Raw genomic sequence first — 25,105 nt, 5'->3', positions numbered from 1 at the left:
GGTGTGTCCTTGCTTCCGAGATGATGCTGTGGGGCCCTCTAGTGGCTGCAGAATGAGTAGCTCTGTGGTGGGGTTGGCGTTCTGAGTGGCCCCAGCAGCATCAGGAGAAGGAAGCCATGTTCAGAAACTGAGGATTGAAATGATGCTGGGAGGCTTATGTGGAGCTAGCCGGCTTGAGACAGAGGCTGTGGTTTAGGTGGGGACCCTGCCTCAACTGGCCTTCCCGGGTAGCTCAATGGGTAAAGAATCTGCCTGCAGCGCAGGAGATGGGGGAGATTCGGATTCATTCCCTGGTTCAGGAAGATCCCCTGGAGGAGGGCATGGCAACCCACTCCAGTGTTTCTGCCTGGAGAATAGTATGGACAAAGGAGCCTGGCGGGCTACAGTCCATAGGGTGGCCAAGAGTCGGACATGACTGAAGCGACCCACAAAAACAAAGATATTAGGTTGAACTCCAGTATTCTTGCCTGGAGAATCCCAGGGACAGGGGAGCCTGGTGGGCTGCTGTCTATGGGGTCGCACAGAGTCGGACCCGACTGAAGCGACGCAGCAGCAGCGTTTGCTGTTAATTAGATCAAAGCCTCAGTTTGGACATAGAATTCAACCAGTTTTATTGATTGGCTTGTACGTGATTCATTCTAACAGTTTTGAGCACAGATGTTCTGAAAGCCAAATACCTGGATATTGGAGGATATACTTGCTGGTAATCAATGGGGACATCTTTGAGGTCTATATTGGTCACATCACAATAAAAAAAATAGAATCTAGGTCTCATTTATTAAAATTAACAGAATAATTTTACACTCTACAAATAAAGAGACTTTTTCTTGTCGAAATCAAAACACAGTTAATTTCCTTATGTTTCTGACATTTTAGGCTTCAGGTATTATATTATTATAATATATATTATGATATATATTTATTCTTGTGGGTAAGGTTTTGCTATCTCCTGGAATTATCTGTTAAAACGCAGGTATCCTAAAAGAGAAAAGAGTAAAGTTTTTAATTGGTTTTTTTTTTTTTTTTTTTGGAAAGAGGGTGATCAGATCCAATTCTTTTTGGATAGTCAGCTGAAGTTTTCAAATATCCTGCTTGTTGTATTTTTGAAGGGAGATATGGCAAATAGAATTATAGCCTGGAACCTGCCCAGCACAAGTACTGAAATAGGAATTTCTGTCCAAATTAGGGGAAGCATAGGAGGGTACAGAGGCTGAGAAATTGGGTCTGCCTGCAGGAGTGCGGGGAGGGCTAGGGATTGAATAGGGGTCATAGAATAGTTGGGAGAATTTGCCCCAGGCAGGGAGCCTGCAGGTTTTAGACAGGCTTGGGGGAGAGCCGCCAGAAAGCTCTGGCCCAGATCTCAGGGAAGATTTCTCCATGTCTAGGTTCTACCAGGACAGCAACACCTGGGATGTGCACCAGCAGTTTTTATGGGGGCCCGGCCTCCTCATCACTCCAGTCCTGGATGAGGCAAGTGTTCCCACAGAGTAACCATGGCGATCTCTGCTTTTGTTCAGGCTAACTCCAAACTCCTCCCTTCTTGCAACCATGTATCTTCTTCCTATTCCCAAACCATCTCCTACATGCCTGGCTGGGGCAGCCTTAAAGGCAGTGTGCTGGAGTTTGGGGAAGACGGGTACACATTTTTGTCTCTAGGAGTCTTTTGTCCTTGACCAAGTTTCCAATCAATGTAGAAGCATCTATGGGTGACTCTGGGATCAAGAACGGTCCTATGCATTGTCAGAGTCACCTAGCAGATCATAACTTGCTCCGTGATGGAGAGACAGGATGGAGCAGTGCCCTAGCACTCATTCTAAGGTCAGGCTGACCTTGGTGTTGGTTGTCACCTCTGCCACTTGGCACCAGTGACATCTGGGGGAAATGACAGGCTAGTTCCTCGGCTGTGAGGTGAGATAACAATAGCCCGTATCACTGGGGACTCTTGGGGAGGTTAAATGAGGTATACAGTGTAAACCTGGAACTGTTATTTTATCACAACATGTGTTTCAGTATTATTATTCTTCTTCCTAATGTGATTCCACCTGGGGTTTTTCTTTGAGTTGCCAAGTTATCGCCTCTATTAGAAGAAAAGCACGAGTTGATAACAGAGAAAAGAAAGGCCATGTATACATTCTCAGTACACATTGAAGAATTTCCCTAGGGAATGCTAAGAAATCCATTTTTTTTTTTCTCCTTCAGAGGCTGGGCCATGAAGGACAAGGTTTTGTTTTAATTTCAGGGTGCAGAGAAAGTGACCGCATACATGCCTGACGCTGTCTGGTATGACTATGAGACTGTAAGTAGCTTTGACTTTTCTCCACTTTTCAAGCTGCATAGACAGAATACCTCTAGGCAGAGAGAAACATTTACCTCTGTACTGAGGAATGTTTCTGCCGTGCTTCCAGTAGTAATTTCACAGCTGAGTCAATAAAGTGAGCCTAGGTCACTTGACATTAGTCATGATGAAATCTGAAAAAGATACTTCCATGTACTTTATTCAGCAATAAAATTTAGACGGAAGTAGAAGGTCTCATGGGCAAACACTGGGGCCAGTAGACAATTTGAGCCTGGTTTTGAGCCAGATTCTTATTTAGCACGCTCAATTCCCACAATGTATGTCAAATAGCCTCAGCGAGACATTGTGTTCCCCCAAGCCCTCAACTGATTCCAGAACCTGTTGTTATTAAATTCTTTCCCCTTTCTTGTTTGATTGCCTGGCTAGACAGCAATTCAGCTAGGTGGGAGAAGGAGACAGCTGTAAGTAAGTCAGCGTGTGGTTAAGAGGTGACCTGTGCACGTGGACGTGTTTGAGTTGTCTGTGTGCCTCAGGGGGGCCAAGTGAGATGGAGGAAGCAAAAAGTGGAGATGGAACTTCCTGGAGACAAAATTGGACTTCACCTGCGAGGAGGCTACATCTTCCCCACGCAGCAGCCAGCCACGACCACGGTGGCCAGGTACAGTGTGGCCGGGGGTTTCCGTCATTTCTGTTCCCATCTGTTGTCTACGTAGAAGAGGCTGATGCATTGCATGGACTGTGGGGAGGAAGGGCATTTGTGTGTGTGTGTGTGTGTGTGTGAGGTCATCAAACTCTGTCCCTAGATTTCCCTAGGCTTCTTCTGGAGAAGCTGTGATTTAGAGCTGCATCCAGATGGATTTTCAAAGACCTGAATCTCTGTCCTTCCTTAACCCTTCTGACTTTCTCTTCGAAACATACGGACATCTGCAGTGGTGAACCTTCCTAGTTTTCCTAGAACCATTTCAGTGTTAGCCCTGAAAGTCTCATGTTTTGGGGAACATCTCTATTCCGGGTAAAGGAGGTCTGTTGATCTCCCCAGCTGCCTTAATTGGACCATCATTCCACTGTGCTATGCTCCGGACACCCCATTTCTAGGGAGTTGGGTCCATTTCCACTCCCCTATAATTTCAGTTTCCTGTTCCTTTCTTTCCATGAGCATCTTGTGATGCAAAACAGTGTTCAATAATTATTTCCTGTGCAGTTCAAATCTCCTTCATGTCATTACTTTCTCCTTGATGATTTTGATTCTCAAATTATACATTCCATCGGATACTAAAGAGACTCATATTCATATTCATGTCTCTAAATTATTAGCTTATTAGCTTTTAATAGGGAATTTTTTTGGAGGTTAGGAACCCTTTTCTTTTGAACATTCCTTCCTACCATAATTTTTCAAATTTTGACTTTGTAATACTGATGGAAAATATTTATACACCCAGTACCACCTGCTTTCTTTTTCTTTATTCAGCTTTATGCTGTTCTGCGTACTGGTACCAAAACTGTCTTTCCAAAATGAGGATATCAACTTATTGCTTCCCAGGTTAAACTCCAAAATCTGTCATTAGCAGAGTGTTAAAGGCCACATAATCTGGTTTCAAGTTAACAAATGTGTCTCCTGACACATCTTGCTACACATCTTTAGATTAGCAATTCCAAAAGTCTTGTTATTCTCCAAACATACTCACCTCTTTCCCTGCCTTTGGGCTTCTCTATTTATTGTCCTTTTCAACATTCTTTGCCTGATACATTCTTTTTTTTTTAATTTTATTTTATTTTTAAACTTTACAAAATTGTATTAGTTTTGCCAAATATCAAAATAAATCCGCCACAGGTATACATGTGTTCCCCATCCTGAACCCTCCACCCTCCTCCCTCCCCCTACCATTCCTCTGGGTCGTCCCAGTGCACTAGCCCCAAGCATCCAGTATCGTGCATCGAATCTGGAGTGGCATGATCTGTCAAATTAAACTCAGATTTCTTCTGTGGGAAATCCTCCCCCAAAACTCCAGCACAGGGAGTGCTGCTACTTGCAGCTTTCTGCTTATTATTTATACTTTCTTACTGCTTAGCTAATTTCCCCCCCTTCTTAACATTGTTAAGTATTTCAATCATAGTTACTTTATACTTTGCAGCTGAGATTTCTAGTCTCTGAAATTCTTAGTAGACTCGTAATAAATCTCTTGTTAGTTGCTTTTGCCATCTATCTTTCATGCTGGCTAGTTACCTTATGTGTTTAGTAATTTTTTTGTTTTTCAAATGCGATGACTGCGAGAATCCAATTATAGGTCTTATTCCTTCAGAGATGATTAGCCTTCTTTTCGGTTGCAAACGAGGATTGCTGTCACCTTGGGTTTCACATTAGCAACCTTCAGGTGTCTAATTTATCTGAACCAAGTAATGTTTTAGTGGACGAGTCCTTCAGGCTATTGGCTTCCCAGGGGGCCCAGTGGTAAAGAATCTGCCTGCCAATGCTGGAGATTGCAAGAGATGTGGGTTTGATCTCTGGATCAGGAAGATCCCCTGGAGTAGGAAATGGCAACCCACTCCAGTATTCTTGCCTGGGAAATCCCAAGAGAAGCCTGGCGGGTTATAGTCCATGGGATCACAAAGAGTTGGACAGGACTGAGCAACTAAGCATGTACATACATCTTCAGAGTATACGGCAGCCTCCAGCATATCTGGCTACTATAATGCTAGAAATATCAGTATGGACTCCTGAAAGGATTTTAACTTCTGTGCCACTCAACCTTCTGCTTTGATTATTTGGTAAATATGTTTAATATTTCTTACAATATTTAAGGTCATCAGTGGAACTGTGGTCTGTTTGGTTTTGTATCTCTTAGACTTCCTAGCATTGAAAGCTACTCAGTTTGTGTGTGTTGAATGAAAGCAAGTGCCTTTGTTGATAATGGAATCTGGCTTCCTCAGGGCACAGTGGAAGGCTGAACTGTGAAAGAATACAGTAGGGGATGTAAAGGGTGCAGCAGGAGCCAGAAATTGGGAGGTGGTTTAGGGGAGGATGAAATAGGGAGAGATTTTCAAATGCAGTTGCTCTTCCTTTCTCTGTCTCTATGTCCATATATTTCAGCATCTTTTGAGTGGTTTCGTGTGTTTCATTTTCTAAGTGGGGGTCCCCAACCTCCAGGATCTAACGCCTGATGATCTGAGGTGGAGCTGATATAGTAACAATAGAAATAAAGTGCACAATAAATGTAATGCACTTGAATCATCCCCAAACCGCCTGTCTCACTCCTGCTCCATGCAAGTTGTCTTTCACGAAACTGGTCCCTGGTGCCGAAAAGGTTGGGGACTGCTGTTCTAAGTTATGTAGCAAATAATTAGAATGTTTCCTTTTTCTGTCTCAAAATGAACTGAAAATAATCAAGTTAGGAAAATTGTCCTCATACAGATGGATTCTATTGTATTTTCTTGGTTTCTTAGTCAACGTGGTTCTTAGGCAGGGAAAAAAATATGTCCTCCTGACTTCAGTGAATACTTCCCCTGCATGTATTAGCTATAAAATAATTAGGCTGAACCAATTATCATCTAGGATTTCTCTTCTAATAGTCTGTATTCAAAATAATAAGAGCATTAACAGCTTTTATTGTAGCAATTCTGGTGATTAAATTCTTGCCTCCTACATAGATGTTTCTCGCCAGTGTTTGGCGTATTTCTGTCTCCTGTGACACTAGTGATTCTGGAAAATGATGCCCCTGTAGATTTTGCCTTTGTGCCTGAAGACGAGCAGAGCCATCTGCTGCTAGGAACCTTTCCCACTTGAAATCTGATGGAATCCTTCACAGCTCATTTAGCAAAATTCTTTGAGCCCCAAGTCTTTGGCTCTCACATAAATCTTGTTTCCCACAGTCGACGGAACCCTCTCGGTCTAATCATTGCCCTGGATGAGAACAAAGAAGCAAAAGGCGAACTTTTCTGGGATGATGGGGAAACAAAAGGTGAGCACCACATTGGGGTTTCCAGACGTCATCTTTGAGTTTCTCCTGCTGCTCATTCAGTGGTGGGAGACAGCTCACCAGGCACTGCAGCGTTTATCACCCGAGAGAAGAATTCTGGGTTTGGTTGTGCAGTTTAGGAATAGTGGTAGATGAAAGGATGGTAGATGCTTTCCTTGGATGGAAGGAAAACTCCCCTCCATCTCTTAGAATTCTCCCACTGGCCAGCTATATTGTATATATATATAGGCTCTCATTTGATTTTCAATCAGCCCCTGAAATATGTTTTCAAGGCTGTTTCTGCCATTCAGTGCATTTTCCTTCACTCCAAATGCTTATGAACAAGCATGGAGGACATGTAAAACATGCCCATGCTAGTGAAGCAGTGAGAGGACACTTTCCTAGTGCACCTGCATCTAGCCATACTTCTCAGCTCATTTGTCTGTCTCCAGTCACTAAGAATTCTTGTGGCTGAAGCTTAGGAAGCAGATTCACTGGAGGCATATGCTTTGGAAGCACTTGTGAGGGAGGGAACCCTTTCAAGGTTAAGGTAGGAAGGAAAAGAGAAAACAGTGGCCCAGCCTTGGAAACTCTATCTATAATCTGTCATTCTCAACATGAAGCTCTGTTACTGAGTCCAAGCTTGCTCTGCTTGCTACATGACAGGCCAATACATTGGAGACGAGGTGTTGAGGCAAAGAATAAGGACTTTATTCAGAAAATTGGCAAATAGAGAAGATGGCAGACTAATGTCTCAAAATAACCACATATCAAGGTCTGGATGTCAGGTTCTTTTATAGATTAGAGGATGAGGAGGTGAAGAAGTCAAAAGATTCTAAGTCTTACACTTAGCTCCTGGAATGGCCAGCCTTGGAGAGGGGGTATGTTAATTTCTTCCTTCCTGCAGCTGTTCACAGACCGTTAGGGTAAGGATGTCTCCCTGAACAAAGGCACTTTGATTTAACATTTAGGAGTAGGGCAGGGTTCCCCGAGGCAGGCCATTATGTATAGACAGTATCCTTTTAATGAACAAAAGCAATGGGAAACAGAGGTTAAAGTAAAGGAAACAGATCCAACTTGTAGTCAGGTTTTCTTTTTCCCTGTAACAGCTTCAAGGAGCACCAGGATGAAATCTGTTTTTCTGTATTGGGCAGAGTCTGACTTGCCCTTCTCTTCCTTTCAGATACTGTGGCCAACAACCTTTATCTCTTATGTGAGTTCTCCGTCACCCAAGTGAGTAGTATATCTTTATGAATCTTAAGTGTGAGCTTTGGTCTGATGATTAGCTCCTATCTGTTTGTGTATATGTGTATTTGTAGCTTCATTTATAACAATAGGGGGACACATTTCTGTTTATGGCTTAATGTCCAATAATTGGATTATCTATGTTAGTAAAAAGAGGCGATGATACAGATAAATCAAAGCAGTCAGTCCTTTAAAATGAATTTTCAAAAAATTCCTTTGTGTGTGTATGTGTTTCTCTCTCCCTTCTTCTCCCTGCCTCAGGGGAAAAATAAGTTTGTATTGGAGCGCACATTAGTAGAGAAAACTAAGAAGCATTCAGGGCCATTTGGGTAGCTGGTCTAGGACAGACTATTTGAATGACTTGAGCATCTGTGTATTCAAGGCAGATCTTTGTGTTTAATTGTTTTGCAGAACCGCCTGGAGGTTAAGATTCTGCAATCAACCTACACAGACCCCAATAATTTAGCATTTAAAGAAATTAAAATCCTTGGAACCCAGGAGCCTAACAAGGTTACAGTGAAACAGAACGGTGTTCCAATTCAAGTTTCTCCTAATGTCACTTACGATTCCAACCTACAGGTAAATAGCTTAGATGTTTTTCCTTGCCAAGGTTGCATTGGTTCCTAAAGGACCAGGGCACACTCTGAAGTCAGAAGTGGGGAAGTTAGAGGGTTAGGATAGAAAAAAATAAAAGAGGGAGCCAGAGCTGGGATGAACAAGGAGGCTGCTGAGATACTGGGAGGGAGTAAACTGGTCCTTTCCTCTCTTTTCCCTTATCTGCCCCTCAGTCTTCTGTCCTCTCTGCCTGGAACAAAAGAAGAGCAAAGACAGGAGTCTGGGAACAGGATTAGAGGAAAACTGGGTCTGAAAGCTGCCGATTGATTGGTGCTAGAAGGGTTGAGGTGGGATTCCCATTAATTTAAAATTTCAGATGCTTTTCTTTTTTTCTTTACTCTATAGAGCTAGATTCTCACTCCAACACATTCTTGGGAAATATTTTGAGTCAATGAATTTGATAAGCTTAGCTAATGCTACTTACTTGGTTAGGTGATAATAATAAAAGAATTTTTCATCGCTTTTAATGAGACAGTGTTCTTGAATAGGTTATTATCAATTCCTCTGAAATTTTAGCATTATGAGGGATCCTTTTCCCCAACACTGTTTTCTACAGGGGTTCAAGATAATCTGGGATAGGGAGCAGTGGGGTCATTATGGTTTGTGAGGAACCTTCCAAATTTGGAGACAAATAAGTAAATTTTGTCTTCTACTAAAATGATATATTGGTATCATTGGACATTTTGTCCTAACAACATACATTGAGTATGCATACGTTATAAAGTTAGAAATAATGTATTATATGACTGGTTATGTGTGCAGCAAAGTGCAAGTCCTTTGTAAGATGCTCATATGAAAATAAACTAATTACCAGTTTGATAAATAGATTAATAAATATACAAACAAAACAACTCTTTTATTATTTGAATTTGGGTGGTGGACAGGCAACCCAATCCTACCTTTAGGAAATGTTAACTTATGTTCTTTCCAATTTCATGTTCAAAGCTTAATGGAGTCATTGAGCAAAAGCTTTGGTGGCATTAGGTCTAGAGTTGGACCTTAAAGACGGTGCATCTGTGTAGAGATTTGTTCAGCTGCAAGTGACAGGGAACTCAGCAAAATGGTAGTTTAAACAAACTGGGATTTTTTTTCCCTTATGGTGTTGAGAGTTTAGGAAGTGCTCAGTTTCTGGCATTGGTTCAGTGCCTCAGGATTGTCGGTGTTGAGGTCTTTTCTTCTCTGGTGATTGGAAGTGATAGCTTAATTCCAGTCACTCTTGCCTTGTTAGAAGAAAAAAATAAAAATTAAAACAAAGAAGGAGCTGGAAGGAAAAGGGAAAGGTGACGATGAAAGAAAGGGAGGGGTAGGCTGTTAAATCAAGAAAGAAACCCCTGGCCAGCCACTTCTGGTGGACTTGCACTCAGCTATGAATGGCTGCAGCTGTGTTACATGGATTGAAAAACAAAAAAGTTCTTCTTTGGGAAGTTTGGTGTTCCAAACTGAAGTAGTAAGAAGGGAATTTTCCATTGGGCACATGGCTAGAAGTCTGTTTCACAAATGGGCACCATTATCCTAGAAAGGGCATTGGCATAGGTAAAGCAGTCAAGGTTGGGGTATTAGCATAAGCCAATCCTGGGACTAAGAAAAGCCTTTTGTTAGCCTGTGAGTCTGTATAACTGGAATAGGCAGGACCCACATCTGGAAGAGGGCCTAGTTTGGACAGATTAACTTGTGGTCAGCTTTTGGAGGGTCTTAGGTGCCAAACTAAGAAGGATGTGATCTGATTCTCAAAGGGTCTCCTATTGATCCTTGAATCAATATGCACCATTGTGAGACTGTTGTTCTGTGGTGGTTTTTGAGGTATAGGGAAATGCGAGATGAACGTAGACTGGGGAGAGACTGGAAGGATGATAATCCTTAGCGTGAGATTTTATGACTCTAGACAAATGAGAATTTTCACTATGGAAGTTACTATTTTACAAGGAGACAACCAGAAGAAAAACACATAGAAAAAATTAAATATTTGAATTAGTGAATGGAACTCAAAGAAAGTTTCATGTTTTGAGGCTCTGGGCTTGGACCAGTGAAGAGACTAGGATATTAAAAATGGAAGGAGATATGATTTTGTCTACTTATCAATTTTGTAATTGGTAAACTGAGACCCAAGGAATTTGAAAGAATCTGTCCAAGTTTCCTCAGTGGGATGGAGGGGAGAACCCAGGCCATATGATTCTTATTTCTCTGTTCTTGCCCCCACTCCAGACCTGTGGGGAATACTGGTTTCGGGGATGGAGGGCAAGAAGATGGGCTCAGCTGAGGATGACACCACATGCTTGTGTGTGCTGTGCTACAAGGGGGCTGTCAGGAAGAGAGTCTTCCTGACAAAATAAGGAAGAGGAAGAGGAGTCAGGGGAGGAGAGAAAAGGGTGATTACAGAAGGTTGTGGTTGACCTGATTCTTTTCAAAATGTTATGTACAAGATTCTGATAGAATTGCACCATTTTCCCTGTGGTTATTGGCTAACTCCTTGCACCCCACCCCGCTTCTCTTCATGGAAGCTCCAGTGCTATGTTACTTGGATTCCTGAGAGACTGGTCTGATTTTTACTTTCTTTCCTGAAAGAAATCTCATACCTTGAGTGGTCTTTGTCCTGAGGATGCATTTCCTTGATATTTCCCCATTCCTACAGGTGGCCCTTATCACAGAAATTGATCTTGTTCTGGGAGGAACATACACGGTGGAGTGGGATGTGAAGATAAGGGATGAAGAAAAAATAGACTGTTATCCAGATGAGACTGGTGTTTCTGCAGAAAACTGCACTGCCCGCGGTTGTGCCTGGGAGGTAACCATGCTGACGGTGTTAATATACATGAAAATCCTCTACACTTTGTTTAAATTGAAGCATAGTGGATTTACCATGTATTAATTTCTACTGTATAGCAAAATGATTATGTTATACATATATTAATATATGACTATCTTTTCATGTTCTTTTCCATTATGGTTTATCACAAGGTATTGAATATAGTTCCCTGTGCTGTACGGTAGGACTTTGTCATTTATCCACTTCTGTACGGTAGGACTTTGTCATTTATCCACTTTCTATATGATAGTTTGCATCTGCTAACCCCAGACTCCGAGTCCATCCCTCTCCCACTTCCCCTTGGCAACTGTGAGTCTGTTCTCTACATCTGTGAGTCTGTTTCTGATTTGTAGATAGGTTCATTGTGTCATGCTTTAGATTCCACGTATAGGTGGTATCTGTCTTTGTGGTATTCGTCTTTCTCTTTCTGACTTACTTCGCTAAGTATGATAATCTCTAGTTCCATCCCTGTTGCTGCAAATGGCATTATTTCATTCTTTTTTTATGGCTGAGTAGTATTCCATTGTGTCTATATATCACATCTTCTTCATCCACTTATCTTTCTGTGGACCTTTAAATTGTTACCATGACTTGGCTATTGCCAATAGTGCAGCTATAAGCTTTGGGGTACATGCATCTTTTTGAATTTCAGTTTTATCTGGATGTATGCCCAGGAGTGGGATTGCTGGATCCTACGGCAGCTCTGTCTTTAGTTTTTTGAGAAACTTTCATACTGTTTTCCACAGTGGCTGCACTAACTTACATCCCTACCAGCAGTGTAGGAGAGCTCCCTTTTCTCCACACTCTCTTCAGCATTTGAGACTTTTTACTGATGGCCATTCTGACCCATGTAGCATGGAACCTCATAGTAGTTTTGTAAAATCCTTTACACTCCATCTACAATTTCATGAGCATGGCACCAGTGCCTATGTCACTACTTAAAATCTATAGAAAGGGCAGACTTCCAAAGTAACCTGCGTTTTTATCTGGATGTGAAGAATAGATGGGACAGAAATGGGTTTTTTTTTTTTTTCCAACAAAATTTTACACAGAGACCAGGAGTGAAAACTTATGTCACTACCAAAGAGTATATAAGAAAATGACTGATTTCATCTTTATCTCCCTGAAAATTGCGTTTTCTAGCCCCTTTATATCTGGTCATCCTAGAGCTCATGCTTAACTGAATTTGCCTTCACTTTTCAGGAGTCCAGTTCTCATGGAGTCCCTCTTTGCTATTTCGTCAATGATCTCTACTCTGTCAGTGATGTTCAGTATGACTCACATGGGGCCTCAGCTGTCATCTCCTTAAAGACTTCTCTGTATGCCCACTCCTTCCCCTCAGTACCTGTGAACTCCCTGCGCCTGACTGTGACCTACCATAAGGATAACATGCTGCAGTTTAAGGTATGTGTTGACAGTATATGTATCAAGTTCCTACTTCGCACTTTTTTAGTTTCATTATTTTTTGCTTGTCAGGATCACAGAACCATGCAATCAGTTTGCTCTTCTAAGTTAGCCATTGAAAACTGTCGAGTCCTTGGCACACACTTTCAGAGTTTTGTTCTCCATCCATTTGGGGCAGGTATCAAGCAAGGCAAATGTGTCTTGATATTTCAGATGGGCTTTTGAGGCACTGTTGACAATGAAGGCTTTTTTCTGATTTTTTGACAAGTGAATTTTTGCACGCATTAAATTAGTGATTTTCAGCAACTGAAAACACATTGAAAATTAGCTGATGTACATATTTTATCCTACATGGGCTTCCCAGGTGGCACTAGAATCTGCCTGCCAATACAGGAGATGCAGGAGACACAGATCCAAGCCCTGGGTTGGGAAGATCCCCTAGAGTAAGAAGTGGCAACTCACTCCAGTATTCTTGCCTGGAAAATTCCAGGGATAGGAGAGCCTGGTGAGCTACAGTCCATGGGGTCACAAAGAGCTGGACATGACTGAGTGACTGAGCACACACACAATATACTAGATCATTATCCTAAGAGTAATTTGGGACCATTGATGGGACAGTGAGGCCTGGCCTAAACTGCACTTTCAAATGATTACTGTTTCTACTGTAAGAAAAATGGTTGGGAGGACAAGGGTGAAACAGGAGACAAGTTAGGACGCTACCAGTTAGGTAATCCAGATGAGGTATTGAGCTTAGACCAGGTACAGAAAGGAGAGGGAGATGTGGACAACTTCAATAGAATAAGAAGTAGCATCATGGGATGTGGTGATTGATTACAAACAGGCCATGAGGGAGGGAGAGACATCAAGACAATCGCCAAGTTTCTGGCTTGTGTCTCCACATGGATGGTGCTGTCATCTATGAAGGGGAACCAGAAGGGGAACACTGGAAAGATTTGGGCTTAGGCAAAATACAATGATGAATTCAGTTTTGGACACTGAATTTGGGATATATGAAATACCTATGAGAGTGTACTGGTTTCTTTTCCTTTCATGATTTAATGACATCTCAGGACAAGTGATGGTCTGCTTTTCGTTTTTTATTTATGTAATTAAAAAACATTGGGATATAGTTGCTTTACAGTGTTGTGCTAGTCTCTGCTGTACAATGCAGTGAATCATCAGTACGTGTGCATATATCCTGGACCTCTTTCCCATTCATCACACCCTCTAGGTCACCACAGAGCACTGAGATGAGCTCCCTGTGCTATACATCAGCTCCCACTAGCTATTTTACACAGGTAGTGTGTATATGTCATTCCCATTCTCCCAATCCATCCCCTCATTGCCATGTCCACACATCCATTCTCTGCGTCTGTGCCTCTGTTTCTTCCCTAAAAATATGTTCATCTGTACCATTAGTGATGGGCTATTTTTACGGTCTTTTTCACTATTGAACTATAAGTTTCTCGAGGACAAGAATTTGTCCTTTCATCTTTGTACTTCTGAGATGTAACACAAAGCCGAGAACATAGTAAGTTCTCAATGTTTATTGAGAGAGTAAAGATTCAGGTCAGTGTGCATTGCCTGAAAGATTCTTCACAATCTGATATCAACCTGGACTATGAATTCTTCCACATTTTGTAATGCAGGGATGATGCTATGCTATCTTTCCATCCTCACCTTTGTACTGGCATGTGGTAGGCGCCTAATGGGTTTGAAATAAATGAACTCACTCAACTTTTCAGGTTTAACACTTCCCTGCTCTACCTCCTGGATTATACAATAGCTCTCTCCAAAATAATTGCCTCTTTCTTTCAATTCTCTGTGCCTTTGTGTCTATTTCTCTGCCAGGAATGACTTGGTTTTCTTTCTGTGCTTGATTAATGGCTATAAAGCTTTGAAGATTCAGCCCCTTTCCCCATGAAACCATCTCAGTCTTCTGGAAACACTGATAGGCATTTCCTTCCTTATAATCTTACAACACTTCTGTATAGCTGTACATAGTATGTATCACTCAGGTGTTTTGGGCACGCTCTTTCACCTTTCATGTGAATTTCTTAGCATGTGAATTTCTTAAAAGCAGTAACTGTGTCTTACTCAGTTTAGTAGACCTTGTGTCTTACTCAGTTTTGTAAACCTTGTGTCTAGTACAGAATCAGGCAGGAATATAGTAGGTACACAGTCAATCAACTTAGACCCCAGTTTTTAGGGAGAATATCTATGATTATTTTAGTCAAGAAGAGTTCATGTTTTTTAAGGGAGAAATTTTTTTCAATTCAGAAAAGTTTTCAGGTAGTCATGTACACTGACACACCAACAAACAAAATAATAAAGAATATATCCATAAATTCCAGACTGATTTTCCAAGGTAGAACCAATGTGAAAATAATGTGTTGCTGTAAGACATTATTACATAAGACATAAGTTATGGCAGACTCAGATCAAAATGATAAATCTGACATTGTTCTTCCATTTGTTAATTAAGTTCCCAGTATCATGAGCTTAAAGAAGACAAATATAGTGTTCAGACTCTTTGTCAAAGACATGAGGTTTCTGCTAAGGGTATAGGTTTCATGACTACTATATTTACCTAAAATCTGTCTCCTCTGGTCTAGATTTATGATCCCAGCAACAACCGGTATGAAGTTCCAGTCCCTCTCAACATACCCAGCGTTCCATCTGGCACCTCTGAGAGTCAACTCTATGCTGTCCTCATTAAGAAGAATCCATTTGGGATTGAAATTCGCCGCAAGAGTACAGGCACTGTCATGTTAGTGGCTCTTAGTCTGGTTTGGAGTTGATGATCCCCCATGTCATTGCCAGGTCCAGTGTCCTTGGAGATACCTTGCTCAAAGCAATGCACCCGCCATTTCCAGATTCTTGAATAAGTCATTTCCTTCTGTTCTTATGAGAAATCTTTAGTGTCCTGGGAGTAATTCCTGAGTCAATTGCATGTACCTAGGGGTTCATTCAACTAATGTTGATGGAATGCCTTCTCCATATTAGGTAGTTATAGAAGATGAGGTCTCTCTTTCTATGACAAAAATAATAAGGAAATAACAAAAATAATTTAAGTTAAAATATGCAGCGATTTAGATAGTGACAACACTATGCAGGAAAAATCACAAAGTGAAAGTGAAGTTGCTCAGTCGTGTCCGACTCTTTGCCACCCCATGGACTGTAGCCTACCAGGCTCCTCCCTCCATGGGATTCTCCAGGCAAGAGTACTGGAATGGGTTGCCATTTCCTTCTCCAGAGGATCTTCCCGACCCAGGGATCGAACCCGGGTCTCCCACATTCCAGGCAGACGCTTTAACCTCTGAGCCACCAGGGAAGCCCAGAAAAATCACAGGGTAATTGATAATTATAGGGAGGTGACTGCTTTTGATACTGTGGTCACAGTTGATGTCTCCAAGGAAGTGGGCTTTAAATAGGACCTTGGGGAGGAGAAGGAGCCTCTCATGTGGAGATAGGAGAAATGGGCAACATTTCAGACAGATTGAGTAGTCAGTGCACAGGCCATGAAATAGGAGTAAATTTGCCTTATGAAAGGGAAAAATTCCAGTGTGGGTGGAGTAGTTTCACATATAAGGTGGTAAGTGGCAGGAGATAAGGCTGGGGTTTAGGTAGCTTCAGATCAGGAATGGCTTTGAAGACTTCACAAGATGCTTCAATGAGAATCACTGAAGAATTGTAAACAGGGGTTGACATGATGTGAGATACTTAAAAAAAAATAACTCTGGATGCTACATAGCAAGTGGACTCTGGTGGGGCAAGAGCAGAAACTAGGGTTGCTGTGAAGTGGGGGCAACTGAGATGATGAAGATGATTGGATCTGGTATCCTGGAGGGACCACTGAAGGGAGGGAGTGATAAAGGAAAGTAGAAGAAAGATGCTGGCTCCTGGACTTGCAGCCCTGGCGGCTGGGAGTATTTTAATCATACAGACTTAATGTTTTATGTGGGAGGTCCACAGGAAATCAAGAGTTCAATTTCCCTGAGACTTTAGCTGCTTGAAGTCATTAGAACAGCCCATTTCTTTTCCAAACATACCCTCTTGTATTGCAGCTGGGACTCTCAGCTCCTCGGCTTTACCTTCAATGACATGTTCATCCGCATCTCCACGCGCCTCCCCTCCAAGTACCTCTATGGCTTTGGGGAAACTGAGCACACAGCCTTCCGAAGAGACCTGGAATGGAACACGTGGGGGATGTTCTCCCGAGACCAACCCCCGGGGGTAAGGGCAGAGCACTTGGGATCTGGGTTGTTGCTTCTGTCCACCCACACTGTGTACACGTCACACAGCGGGTGTTTCCTCTTCCCACTTCCCACTCGGATGCTCACAGTCTGCTTTTAGACAAGCAGGTCGACTCTCAGGCTCCTTTATTTCTTACGTGTTTATTTCACAGAGAAGACTAGACACATCTTATTGATCAATTTGTTGAGTTTTTTTTTTTTCTCAATCTCTCTTTTCAGTCTTTGTCTTATAACCTCCTGCCCTTCTCCCCATGACTCTCTCAGTACAAGAAGAACTCCTATGGTGTCCACCCCTACTACATGGCACTGGAGGAGGATGGCAGCGCCCACGGAGTGCTCCTGCTGAACAGCAATGCCATGGGTAAGGTGATGCTGGCACCTTCTCTGTTTTTGTGAATCAGTCCTTCTTGAGGAACTTCAGAATGTGTTCAATCATGTTGCCCCTGAAGTCACAATTATTATCTTGTGGACAGTGTTGTTCTTTTTTTTTCTTCACTCTGTTTATTTCAGTTCAGTAACATGTAGTAATGGGCTTTCATGGTGGTTCAGCGGTAAAAACCCGCCTACCAATGCAGGAGACACAGGTTCGATCCCTGGGTCAGGAAGATGCCCTGGAGAAGGAAATGACAACCCACTCCAGTAGTCTTGCCTGGAAAATCCCACGGATGGAGGAGCCTGGAGGGCTATAGTCCATGGGGTTGCACAAGAGTCAGATACAACTTAACAACTAAACAACAACAAAGTGTAGTAATAAGAATTAACTCATTTGGCATAAACGATGTAGGATGGGATAGCAAAATCAAGGGAGTCCCATGTCCTAGAGGTTAGTCAGTGGGAGCCATTTATATAATTTGACTTAGTGATGAGAGTTTGGGTCAGAGCACTCACTTTTGGGGTACTAGAGTATAAAGAAAATTTGAGTAGTATATTGGAAAAAGGGTGGGGAATCAAGAAGTGGAGTTAAAGAGCGTGCTTGTGAAAACTGGAGAAATCTGAATAAGTAAGGCCTGTATCTGAGTTAATAGTATTATGTCAACATTGGTTTCCTGGTTTTGATGACATACAATGGTTATATAAGAGTTATCATTGGGGGATGCTGGGGGAAGTGTCCAAGAAAAGTTTTAGTACTATTTTTGCAATTTCTTATAAGTCTTAAACTGTTCTGAAATAAAATCAATAATAGCAGTTTAAAAAGAGCAGAAGGACAAAACATATAATAAGGTAATAGGTGCATCAAAGAGAAAAAAATCCAGGCATATGCCCTGAAGACATTCACTTAACTTTTAAAATTCTGTGAGGTATAGTACAAATTACCTTCTCTCAATACTCTACAATAGAGGCATAGGAAGAAGGAGAATATATGAATTTCAGGGGTAATTTCTCACTTGAAGGTTTCCATATTGATTGATATTTTCTGCATTTCCAGACGTGACCTTCCAGCCCTTGCCTGCCTTGACATACCGTACCACAGGAGGAATTCTGGACTTTTATGTGGTTTTAGGGCCAACTCCAGAGCTTGTCACTCAGCAGTACACTGAGGTAGGAGGGAATTCAGTTGGTTACCCAGTATTTATACAGCACTTTCTGTAGTTCTTAGATGATAACTGAAACTGTTGGTCTTTCTGGGTGACAGGTAGGTTATAGAATAATGAACAATAAATCCATCCCAATAACTGTTAAATTCATAGCCTCTCAGAGCATGGCAGAGTAGCAGAAGTAATAATAGTACTGCTGGTTATAGCTGGCAGTGGCAATGGTAATAGTGGTGAAGGTGGTGTGGTGGTGATGGTGGTGGTGGTGGTGGTGGTGATGGTGGTGAAGGTGGTGATGGTGGTGATGGTGGTGGTGGTGGTAAAGGTGGTGATGGTGGTGATGGTGGTGGTGGTGGTGGTGGTGAAGGTGGTGATGGTGGTGATGGTGGTGGTGAAGGTGGTGATGGTGGTGGTGGTGGTGGTGGTGGTGGTGAAGGTGGTGATGGTGGTGATGGTGGTGGTGGTGGTAAAGGTGGTGATGGTGGTGATGGTGGTGATAGTGGTGGTGGTGGTGAAGGTGGTGATGGTGGTGATGGTGGTGTGGTGATGATGGTGGTGGTGGTGGTGGTGGTGGTGGTGGTGAAGGTGGTGATGGTGGTGATGGTGGTGGTGGTGGTGGTGGTGAAGGTGGTGATGGTGGTGATGGTGGTGGTGGTGGTGGTGGTGAAGGTGGTGATGGTGGTGATGGTGGTGGTGGTGGTGGTGGTGAAGGTGGTGATGGTGGTGAAGGTGGTGATGGTGGTGGTGGTGAAGGTGGTGATGGTGGTGGTGGTGGTGAAGGTGGTGTGGTGGTGAAGGTGGTGGTGGTGGTGGTGGTGGTGGTGATGGTGGTGAAGGTGGTGTTGGTGGTGGTGATGGTGGTGAAGGTGGTGTGGTGGTGATGGTGGTGATGGTGGTGGTGGTGATGGTGGTGATGGGGGTGAAGGTGGTGATGGTGGTGGTGGTGGTGATGGTGGTGAAGGTGGTGTTGGTGGTGGTGATGGTGGTGGTGTGGTGGTGATGGTGGTGATGGTGGTGAAGGTGGTGTGGTGGTGATGGTGGTGATGGGGGTGAAGGTGGTGATGGTGGTGGTGGTGGTGGTGAAGGTGGTGGTGATGGTGGTGATGGTGGTGGTGGTGGTGTGGTGGTGATGGTGGTGATGGTGGTGGTGGTGGTGTGGTGGTGATGGTGGTGATGGTGGTGAAGGTGGTGTGGTGGTGATGGTGGTGATGGTGGTGATGGTGGTGAAGGTGGTGATGGTGGTGATGGTGATGATGGTGGTGTGGTGGTGAAGGTGGTGTGGTGGTGATGGTGGTGATGGTGGTGGTGGTGGTGATGGTGGTGGTGGTGGTGAAGGTGGTGTGGTGGTGAAGGTGGTGATGGTGGTGATGGTGGTGGTGGTGGTGAAGGTGGTGTGGTGGTGATGGTGGTGATGGTGGTGATGGTGGTGATGGTGGTGGTGGTGTGGTGGTGGTGGTGGTGGTGGTGGTAATTGTGGAGAGGGTGGGGATAGTGGACATGATAACTGTGGTCGCAGAGGTCATCACAGTTGCTTTGGCATCAGCCGCAAACAGTGTTATAAAACTTACTGTTATGTCACTGATATATTACTTGCTGCACGTCAGATCACTTTCCATATGTTAATTCACTCAGTCGTCACAAAACACTATGAGACAAATACATCCTTATCCTCGGTTTACAAGTGAAGAAACATGTATGAGAGGTTATTTCACTTTTGTCCAGAGTCACATAGCCAGCAGAGATTGGATCCTATAGGGCAACCCAGGCATTTTGTTTCTGAATTTCATGTTCTTAACCAGCAAGCTAGAAATCACTGGAAATAGGAGTAAAGTCAGATTTTCAAGAGAGGCCAAGCCTGGCAGGATGATTTCTCCAAGTTATCCTAGTGGCTTTGCATCCTCTTCGTTTCTCTCTGGATTTGAGTTTGCCGATTATCTAACTGGGGACACTGGAAAAACATTATTACTTTGTGTACAACTTTAATCCAAATTCTTCTTTTTAAGGACTAAATTTTGTTTATTTTCTAGTTGATCGGTCGGCCAGTGATGGTTCCTTACTGGTCCCTGGGGTTTCAGCTGTGTCGCTATGGATACCAGAACGACTCTGAGATCGCCAGCTTGTACGATGCTATGGTGGCTGCACAGATCCCCTATGTATGTCGTCAGCCTGTGGAGTTCTGGCTCTGGGACCTCATGGTCAGCCCTTGTCTCGATGTCTGCATTTGTCTGATTTTTGTCAGACTCTACGAAATTACAGAGCACTTTCTCATACAGGATCACATACAGGATCACACTCAGTCTCACCCTACCCAGTGGTTATAATATAAGCGGGTGGAGGGGTGTCATTGTCCCCAACTCGAAGAGTCACAGTGATTTGCCAAAGGAGGAGGGCATTGGGTCAGCTCTAGGGTTCTGTCTACTAGATCACGCTTCCATTTCTTTCACATGACTTCATGGCATCTAGTTTAAAACATCCCTGCTATCATATAAAAGGTAGCCCAGAGAATAGTTTTGCTTCATTAAAAGAAATTGACCCAAATTCAGTCAAACCATTGTGTCTATAGATATAACCTCAGTTCCGACACTTTGCCAGCACTAAAGCTCAGTGTTCCCCCAGCTTTGATCTAATTCTTGGTTGAATGTAGGGATCTTGGGACTGGTTTCCAGAAGAGATACATGTGGAGACAAACTTCACCTTTACTTGAAGAGTTGTTTTTTAGTCTCTAAGTTATATCTGACTCTTGTGACGCCATGAACTGCAGCCCTCCAGGCTCCTCCATCCATGGGGTTTCCCAGGCAAGAATACTGAAGTGGGTTGCCATTCCCTTCTCCAGGGGATTTCCCCGACAAAGGGATTCAACCCGCATCTCCTGCTTTGGCAGGCAGATTCTTTACTGCTGAGCCATTGATTTTTCCATTAATCAATATTATTCTCTGAATTTTCTCTTGTTTCCTATTAATGGAAAGTCTAGCATGCAATATTTTATTCTTAATAAGAAAGCTGTGTCTGATTACCCCCAGGATTGTTGTTCCAAAGCAATTACAGATGCTTTTGTTTGCTATATTTTTAGTGGATTTACTGTCCATGTTGTGTTAGTACTGTGCTAGTACTGTGTTAGTATATTATTTTGTCTGAATCTGAACCCCTGATACCTGAGTTGGCTTCCTGGAAGAGATAACTATGTTTGCTCTTTCAGTTCAGTTGAGTGGCTCAGTCATGTCTGACTCTTTGCAACCCCACAGACTGCAGCACGCCAGCCTTTCCCTGTCCATCACCAAGTCCCAGAGCTTGTTCAAACTCATGTCCATCCAACCATCTCATCCTCTGTTCGCTCCTTATTCTGGCCCTTTACAAAGCACTCTCATTGACTTTTTTCACGTATCTCCACAGACAAAATTGTGGAGGTCGACATTATCATTCTGCTTTTTGCTAATTTAGGTTTTTTTTCCTAGTTTTACTACTAAAAGTTTGAGAATTAGGTGAATTTTCCAGAACCTAATGCCTAGCAAGTAACAGAGGGAGGTTTGAAAGAATGAAGCAGATGCCGTCTGAACTTCACCCCTGGTTACTGGACCATTGTTCTCACGTGGACCTGGGCTTATGTGAGTTTCCTCTTTTCTCTTCCAGGATGTGCAGTATTCGGACATTGACTACATGGAGCGGCAGCTGGACTTCACCCTTGATGCCGAGTTTGAGGGGTTTCCAGCTCTGATTACTCGCATGAGGGCCGATGGGATGCGAGTCATTATCATTCTGGTTAGTTGCTATGTGACTGGGTGGAGTCTGTTTGGAAGACTGAATGGAGTTTGGTGGAGAAAGATTTATGTGTGTTTTCTTCCATGCTATGAGTAGAGAAATGAAGTATATTTCCCTGGGTTCACAGAAGCTCTATAGCACGGATGGAAGGCATGCATCCTCTTGGGAGAAATTCTCCCTTTCCCTACCCTGAGTCATTCTCTGGCTTTGGTTTCCTCACCTGACCTGTGCTTTGATTTTAGGACCCAGCCATTTCTGGCAACGAGACCAAGCCCTATCTGCCATTCACACGGGGTGTAGAGGATGATGTCTTCATCAAAGATCCGAGTGATGGGAGCATTGTCTGGGGAAAGGTACGCTCTGAGCAGTGATTCACTAATCCCCACACTGTCAGTGTGTTTGCATTTTTTTCTTTTTTCCATTTGGACTTTGAGGTCAGAAGTTCTCATATTCTCCATTGGTATTTGTCACCACTATTAAGGAATTTTAAAGGAATGTGTGTGTACATTGTGTGATCCACTTTTCTCTAGATCAATCCTACAAGAAAATCGAAGTACTATCACCCCTAGAACAAGGTTTATAATTTCTTGTGTGCTTAACCCTTCAGTTGAGTCCAACTCATTGCAACCCCATGGACTTTAGCCCACCAGGCTCTTCTGCCCATGGGGTTTTTCATGCAAGAATACTGGAGTGGGTTGCCATTTTCTTCCTCCAGGGGATCTTCCCAACCCAAGGATTGAATCCGTGTCTTCTGTGTCTCTTGCATTGCTGGTGGATTCTTTACCACCTGAAAGCCCTATAGTTTCTTAGGAAATGCTATATAAGAGAAATTATCTAGTGCATTGCTTTAAAACATGTTTTTCTTCACAGGTCTGGCCTGATTTTCCTGATGTGGTAATAAACAGTTCTCTAGACTGGGACAGTCAAGTGGAGGTAAGGGGCTTGTGTGGATGTGGGGGATCAGGGATGTCAAGAAGGTGCCACCGTGCTTAGGATACTGGATATCCCTGTGCCGTGAGCACGGGCGAGATGAGGAAACTCATGTAGGGAACGTGTCCTGTGCATCTGTCTCGTGCCCATCTCTTTGTGTGCAATATTTTACCCCAGTTGGGAGGTAGGTACTTTTATGCTTTGCATAACTAAGACTCAGAGATCTTAAATTACTTGTGTCCATGGTTTCAGGTGACAGAGTGATGATTTCCACTCCATGGCTCTCAGATTACAAACATCCAGGAAATTTCCACTGAATGAAACCTCTAAGAAACACTATCTTTTGACTGAATTAGTATATTTATTGTTCCTTTTGCAGTTTTTGCTTTGAGTATCCTCTTCAAATAGTCTCTCACCCCTGTCTTTACTGATTGGGTATTTTTCTCTGTACATCTTTCTTTTTGTGGGTAGACTTCTCCATCTTCACTCTTATAAATCCCCCCATCTTTCCTTGGGCTTCTCAGCTTTGATCTTTTTTTCGTTCTTTTGCTGTGCTGAGTCTCTGTTGCTGCGCGTAGGCTTTCTCTAGTTGTGGTGCACGGGCTCCTCACTGCAGTGGCTGCTCTTGTTGCAAAGCATGGGCTGTAGGCATGTGGCCTTCAGAAGTTGTGGCACACAGGTTTAGTTGCTCCACAGCATGTGGGATCTTCCAGGACCAGTGATCAAATCTGTGTCCCCTGCATTGGCAAGCAGATTCTCAAACACTGGACCACCAGGGAAGTCCCTCAACTCTGATCGTATCTCCACGTTTCTAGCCATATGTTAAAACTTTCTCTCTCCTGGAAACAGGTTCTCACTTACCATGGATCTCAGATGAGGATCCAAGGGAGAGAACCTAGCTTCCTGCAATCTCTATTGTTTCTCACAGAAGATCACTTGAAGATTGGTGGCCCAGGCAGGCCACGTAGACATAGGCATCTGCCAGAGAAGTTCAGGGTCATGGGCTCCCTGACTTTTACTTATTTATTTTAGTTTTTAGTTTTTTCCTCCAGCTTAACTGAGGTATAATTGATAAATAAAATTGTATATATGTAAAGTACACAATGTGATCATTTGATATACATGTATATCATGAAATGATTACCAGAATCAGGTTAATTAACACATCCATCATTTCAGATAGTTGCTATTTGTGTATTTGTGTGGGGAGAATCTACTCTCTTAGCACCATTTAAGTATACAATACAGTATTATTAACTATAATCACCACATTGGATATCAGGTCCAGGAACTCATTCATTTGATAAATTAAGGCTTGCAACCTTTGACTAGCATCTCCTCATTTCCCCACCTCCTGGCACCTGGTAATCACTATTCTACTCTCTGTTTCTATGAGTTCAACTTGTTTTTCTCAGATTCCACATATGTGAGATCATACAGTGTTTGTTTTTCTCTATCTGGCTTATTTCACTTAGAATAACGCCTTCTAGGTTTATCCGTGGTATTGCAAATGGAAAGTTTTCCTTCTTTATCCTAGCTGAATGATATTCCACTGTATACACACACACACACACACACACACACACACACACACACCACATGTTCTTTATCCATTCATTTGTGGGCAGACACTTAGGTTATTTCAACATCTTGGCTATGGTGAGTAAAGCTTCAGTGAACATGGGACATATCTCTTCAAGATACCAATTTTGCTTCCTTTAGAGGATATACCCAGAAGTAGGATTGCTGGATCACTTGGTAGTTCTATTTTTAATTTTTTGAGGGAACCCCATAGTATTTTCTGTATTTCTGGCTATACCAGTTTATATTCCCACCGGCAGTGTCCAAGAAGTCCCTTTTTTTCATGTGCTTGCCAACACTTGTTATCTGTCATCTTTCTCATAAAAGCTGCGAAACAGCTTATCATTGTGGTTTTGATTTGCATTTCCTTGATGATTAGTGATATTAAGAACCTTTTCATGTATCTGTTGGCCATTTGTAGGCCTTCTTTGCAAATATGTCTGTTTAGGTCATTTGTCCATTTTAAAATCGATTTAGTTATGGGTTATTTTCCTTGTTATTGAGCTTTATAGCTTCCATATGTATTTAAAATATCAACTCATTTGGGTATTTGCATGTTAAATATTTTCTCCTGTTCTGTAGGCTGCCTTTTCATTTTGTTGATTGTTTTTTGTGGAGAAGCTTTTAGTTTGATGTATTTCACTTCATTTTCTTTTGTTGCTAGTGCTTTTGGTGTCGTCAAATCCAAAATGTCATTGCCAAGACCAGTGTCAAGGAGCTTTTTCCTGTGTTTT

The 25,105-nt window shown here is 42.7% G+C and overlaps 1 protein-coding gene across 2 annotated transcripts in view; it reads left to right on the top strand.

Moving 5' to 3' along the window:
- MGAM (maltase-glucoamylase) overlaps positions 1–25,105 on the top strand; it is a 96,661-nt gene that overhangs the window by 51,601 nt on the left and 19,955 nt on the right. For both annotated transcript variants that reach the window (XM_027538805.1, XM_027538807.1), the window contains exons 19-34: positions 1,386–1,470; positions 2,240–2,296; positions 2,830–2,954; positions 6,164–6,252; positions 7,433–7,482; positions 7,906–8,073; positions 10,739–10,891; positions 12,116–12,316; positions 14,932–15,086; positions 16,384–16,552; positions 16,837–16,933; positions 17,999–18,111; positions 20,132–20,257; positions 21,732–21,860; positions 22,103–22,213; positions 22,731–22,793. In XM_027538805.1, the coding sequence (XP_027394606.1) occupies positions 1,386–1,470; positions 2,240–2,296; positions 2,830–2,954; positions 6,164–6,252; positions 7,433–7,482; positions 7,906–8,073; positions 10,739–10,891; positions 12,116–12,316; positions 14,932–15,086; positions 16,384–16,552; positions 16,837–16,933; positions 17,999–18,111; positions 20,132–20,257; positions 21,732–21,860; positions 22,103–22,213; positions 22,731–22,793 (1,891 nt within the window). The remainder of the gene's footprint in view (positions 1–1,385; positions 1,471–2,239; positions 2,297–2,829; positions 2,955–6,163; positions 6,253–7,432; positions 7,483–7,905; positions 8,074–10,738; positions 10,892–12,115; positions 12,317–14,931; positions 15,087–16,383; positions 16,553–16,836; positions 16,934–17,998; positions 18,112–20,131; positions 20,258–21,731; positions 21,861–22,102; positions 22,214–22,730; positions 22,794–25,105) is intronic.

Source organism: Bos indicus x Bos taurus, chromosome 4, assembly GCF_003369695.1.
Source record: "Bos indicus x Bos taurus breed Angus x Brahman F1 hybrid chromosome 4, Bos_hybrid_MaternalHap_v2.0, whole genome shotgun sequence".
In the NCBI taxonomy this organism is placed as follows: Eukaryota; Metazoa; Chordata; class Mammalia; order Artiodactyla; family Bovidae; genus Bos; species Bos indicus x Bos taurus.
Note: the sequence above shows the minus strand (reverse complement) of the source record. Positions and strands in the feature narration are given on the sequence as shown.